Source organism: Diaphorina citri, unplaced genomic scaffold (genome assembly GCF_000475195.1).
Source record: "Diaphorina citri unplaced genomic scaffold, Diaci psyllid genome assembly version 1.1 scaffold1368, whole genome shotgun sequence".
Taxonomy (NCBI): Eukaryota; Metazoa; Arthropoda; class Insecta; order Hemiptera; family Psyllidae; genus Diaphorina; species Diaphorina citri.
The window spans coordinates 84888-89464 of NW_007378794.1; the positions used below are offsets into that span (position 1 = coordinate 84888).

Below are 4577 nucleotides of genomic sequence, written 5' to 3' on the forward strand. Positions count from 1 at the left end.
AATACAGTGTGTATCAGACGTGTGAATCCCTGAGGAACATAGGTACTAGGGATTGCAATGCGGGATCCCGCAATCCCGCAATCCCGCGGGATCCCGCACCTTTTTCCAATCCCGCAATCCCGCAGTTTTTAGCTGCTGGATTTGCGGGATTTTTCGGAATTAATGGATCCATGAATTAAGATAAAAATACCACAAAGAAAAGGTTGAAAATAGGTCGAATAACCCTTTTTTATGAACTCTACAGGCACCTTGATTTTTCTGTCTACAGGTAGTCTGGTTTCAAGTAGTGTTTCTTTTGTTCTCCTGATTTGAAAGGATGATATTGGTCTTGCAAATCTTGTATTTCTATTATCAATTTTTACCTACTTTCAATTTTCAATTCTGTTCTGTTTGTTCTGTTTACTTGAATTCATGTTCTGTTTGTTTAATTTTTTGTTGTTTTGTTTTTAGTTCAGTTTAAAATAAATGCACAAGTTTCTATTTTCACGGTATAAACGCTGTAATTTTCATTTTCTTTAAAAACGAATTTAAATAAGAGAATTTGGTGGTAAAGATCGTTATCTTTATTCAGCAGTGGATTGATAACAGCTGGTTATGATGATGGTGACGATGAAAACGAATTAAATTTTGTTTACCTATTGTACAGTTTTGTGATTAAAAGGTTAGCAATTACTTCAAATAGAAAGAAAATCGCAAAGAAAGAGTTTCAGTCACCTTTGGCGGGGGTTTAGGTGATAAATACCTATGTTGCCCCTTCAATTGCATAAGTGCGGGATCCCGCGTGTATGGAGTTAAGTTGTGAGCTAAACTAACTCATCATCATCATGTAGTGTCATCGTGGTCGATGATTGCTAGACGTCTTGTAACTGTTGTTCTAAAAAGTTCTCGGTTCATTGCCAGCTCCTTGCACTCTTCATAGCTTCTCACTCCTAACCATTCTTTCACATCGTCCAGCCATCGTCCAGCCATCTTCTTTGGTCTTGGTCTTTCAACATCTCCTTCTAGGTATGATTCCAAACCAAGTATTTAAGCTAAATTTATTACTTTTCCAGTACTACAGGAAACAGCTGGATGATCATGAAATCACTCTGATTTGTTTGGGGAACGAGATATTCAATCTGGAGAATGACCGAGCCGCCCTTAGAGACAATAGTCCATATCCTCATTGGCTGACTATATTTGATCGGAGTAGTCAGAACAACCCACATGTAGGCAGCGAAGAAGACCAGAGAATTCTGGACGACATGAAAAACTGCCCGAGTAAGTAAAGTAGGTTCTGTAGGTAGGTACTTAAGTACTGAAGGAAGGTACTTAAGTACTGTATGAAGGTACTTGAGTACTGTAGGAAGGTACTTTAGTACCTACTGTTAGGACTAGGAGGTACTTAAGTACGGCAGAGTGATGGATGAGTATGGAAACCTTTGAATATTTTTAGAACGGCCAAAAGTAGAAGTCTGAACCTGGAACCTTGGGTAAGATGCTTAATAGGAAAAACAATTTTTTAGATGGGGATCAAGGCAAGGACCCAGTCTCAGCCATTGGCTCTAAAATTCTGTCAACAAAAAGAGGTGTAGCGGTTGGCGCGTTAGACTTGGGATCTAGGCGATTTGCATAAAAATCAAGTCATTAAGATTGAAAACTATTCACTCAAACAAGGAAAGTCATTTGTAACGAGACTTCATACTTAACACAATTATGGTGGATTTCACCAATGACTTAATGGTAGATTTCACTAATGGGAGAATTTTTAATGCTCCAAAAAGGAGCTTTTAATGCTCCAAAAAGGGGTTTTTAATGATCCAAAGAGGAGGAATTTTTAAAAAGTTCTTTAGGGATTATTAAAAATTCTCCCATTAGTGAAATCTCTCTTAAGTAAGTCACTGGTGAAATCCACTATTAGAATTTGTTTAGATAGGTAGGCAACTGCGAATCTATAGACAAACGACACCTTTCTTACAGGCAAAAAACATCTGACGCGAAAAGAGCTGACGTGCGCCATGATCGACAAGCTGATCGCGCTGCGTACCGCCAAGCTCCAACAGAATTCTGGATGACATGAAAAACTGCCCGAGTAAGTAAAATAGGTTCTGTAGGTAGGTACTTAAGTACTGAAGGAAGGTACTTAAGTACTGTAGGAAGGTACTTTAGTACTGTTAGGACTAGGAGGTACTTAAGTACGGCAGAGTGATGGGTGAGAGTATGGAAACCTTTGAATATTTTTAGAACGGCCAAAAGTAGAAGTCTGAACCTGGGAACCTTGGGTAACATGCTTAATAGGAAAAACAAATTTTTGGATGGGGATTAAGGCAAGGACCCAGTTTCAGCCATTGGCCTTAAAATTCTGTCAACAAAAAGAGGTGTAGCGGTTGGCGCGTTGGACTTGGGATCTAGACGATTTGCATCAAAATCAAGTCATTAAGATTGATAACTATTTAGAGAGTTGCATCACTCAAACAAGGAAAGTCATTTGTAACGAGACTTTATACTTAACACAATTAGAATTTGTTTAGATAGGTAGGCAACTGATGCGAATCTATAGACAAACGACACCTTCTTTACAGGCAAAAAACATCTGACGCGAAAAGAGCTGACGTGCGCCATGATCGACAAGCTGATCGCGCTGCGTACCGCCAAGCTCCAACAAACCATCCACCTCATTGAAACCAAAAACCGAGCCATGAAACTGAGCCGGGAACAACGGGCCGCTCTACAGAAACGTTACGAAACGTTGCTAGACGGTGCGAAACGAATGGCAAAGCGGTTGGCCGTCAAACGGGCGTTTAGTGAGGAGGTGGACGTTGGAGGGGATGAAATACGGAGGATGTTGCTGGAAACGAAATGAAACAAAGATTGGAAACAATGAAACAACTTGGTAGGACATTAAACTGTAACCGGGGGTTTAACCTTTCAGGGTATTCAAGGTGTGAATCAGATTGCCCACTTCGTCGATTTGTATAATCTTAACTCACCTTTTAGGGCTGTTTGCCCCTACACCGAAGCCTCGGAGTGGACTATTTGTGTACTTTACCTACCTACTCTGTTTCAACCTCTAGAACTCTCAGATTTTTTAGGAAATCATTGGGAAAGTCAGAAATTTATCGAGCCTTCTTGTTCAACAGTGAACTCATATTTGAGGAGGTCTATGGAAGAGGAGCCATTTTCCGTACCATTTTCCTAAATTTGAGGAGAAGGAGATCTATGAAAGAAGCACCACTTTTCGTACTGTTTTCTCTTGAAAAATGCCCGTAGTAGTCCTTAGACTTGAGCTTAACACGTACGTACGTACGTAACGTACGTACGTACGTACGTACTACAGGTTTAAATGGGAAAAAGAAACTAGATTCGTATAAGCTTGACCCATCCTTTAGGGCTGTTTAAATCTACACCTAAGCCTCAGAGTGGACTTCTTGTGTATGGAATTAAGTTGTGAGCTAAACTAACTCATCATCATCATGTAGTGTCATCGTGGTCGATGGTTACTAGACGTCTTGTAACTGTTGTTCTAAAAAGTTCTCGGTTCATTGCCAGCTCCTTGCACTCTTCATAGCTTCTCACTCCTAACCATTCTTTCACATCGTCCAGCCATATTCTTCTTGGTCTTGGTCTTTCAACATCTCCTTCTATGATGTCCAAACCAAGTATTTAAGCTAAATTTATTACTTTTCCAGTACTACAGGAAACAGCTCAGTCACTTAAGTAAGCAGTCCATATTCTGTAAAGCCGCCGGCTCTTGCGCTTGATTTCAAACATGAAGAGTGACTACGTATGTACTTAAGAAGCAAAGTACCTACTTAAGAAGGTACTTCGGCACTGAAGTACTTAAACTTGAGTAAGTATTACTATTCAGGGCCCAAGTTTTAGGCCAACACTCAAAGAAAGTGGAGAAATGTCCCGATGCAAAAGAGATACTTGCATCTACTTGGCCATATTTAGGCATACCAGTACTTACGTCAAAGTACCACCCAATTAGCATGTGCCATGCCTAAGTACCTACCTTAATGTAGTGAACAAAATTAGATAAGTAGGTATACATCTTAGCGAATAAAATTAGATACGTATACATCTAAATACCCTACTGAATAAAATTAAATATAACATAACTTTCCTAAGCACTTATGTAAATAATACGCGTGCATGTAATAGGTAACTCATTTCTCACTTAAGTAAGTAGATAACTAGATTTTTTTCTAATAATATCTAAGCAATTGGCAAAGAATATAATTATGTATGTGTAGGAAGGTATGTTTATGTTTTTATTTATACTTAGGTGCTTGACCAGATAACAGAAAAAAAAAAATCTGGTGTGAACATCACACGACTTTCTATTACATTTGCGGAACACGTATTTGAAAAAAAAAAATAATAAATAAAATTTTTCTAAGTCCCGAGCCTGAGCCGCCTACGGCGGCCGATTTTTGGTCGAAAATTTCCTATCTTAAAATACTCCCCATGTAATGAGGAATCATTAAAAAGTGTCCAAAAATTGAACTTTTTTTAAAAAAATTTTTCTAAGTCCAAAATCGACCGCCTACGGCGGCCAATTTTCGACCAAAAATTTCCTATCTTAAAATACTCCC

General features: G+C 38.9%; 1 protein-coding gene across 2 annotated transcripts; it reads left to right on the plus strand.

The window, feature by feature from the left end:
* Nucleotides 1-824: 824 nt before the first annotated feature.
* Nucleotides 825-3055, plus strand: LOC113470058. Of its 2 annotated transcripts, none has more exons than XM_026828206.1 (2): nucleotides 825-1260; nucleotides 2562-3054. In XM_026828206.1, the coding sequence occupies exons 1-2, from the start codon at nucleotides 1008-1010 to the stop codon at nucleotides 2840-2842; spliced, it is 534 nt and encodes a 177-aa protein (XP_026684007.1). In that variant the 5' UTR covers nucleotides 825-1007; the 3' UTR covers nucleotides 2843-3054. The 2 variants fall into 2 exon arrangements, with proteins under 2 accessions (XP_026684007.1, XP_026684008.1); XM_026828207.1 differs by lacking the exon at nucleotides 825-1260 and adding an exon at nucleotides 2047-2071 and having other exon boundaries at nucleotides 2562-3055.
* The last annotated feature ends 1522 nt before the right edge of the window (nucleotides 3056-4577 follow it).

What these genes read in the sequence shown, in the direction of transcription:
- LOC113470058 (XM_026828206.1), top strand. Translation starts at nt 1,008, where the DNA reads ATGATTCCAAACCAAGTATTTAAGCTAAATTTATTACTTTTCCAGTAC. An exon ending in CGACATGAAAAACTGCCCGA is followed by an intron (nt 1,261 to 2,561) that starts GTAAGTAAAGTA and finishes CCTTCTTTACAG; the next exon opens with GCAAAAAACATCTGACGCGA.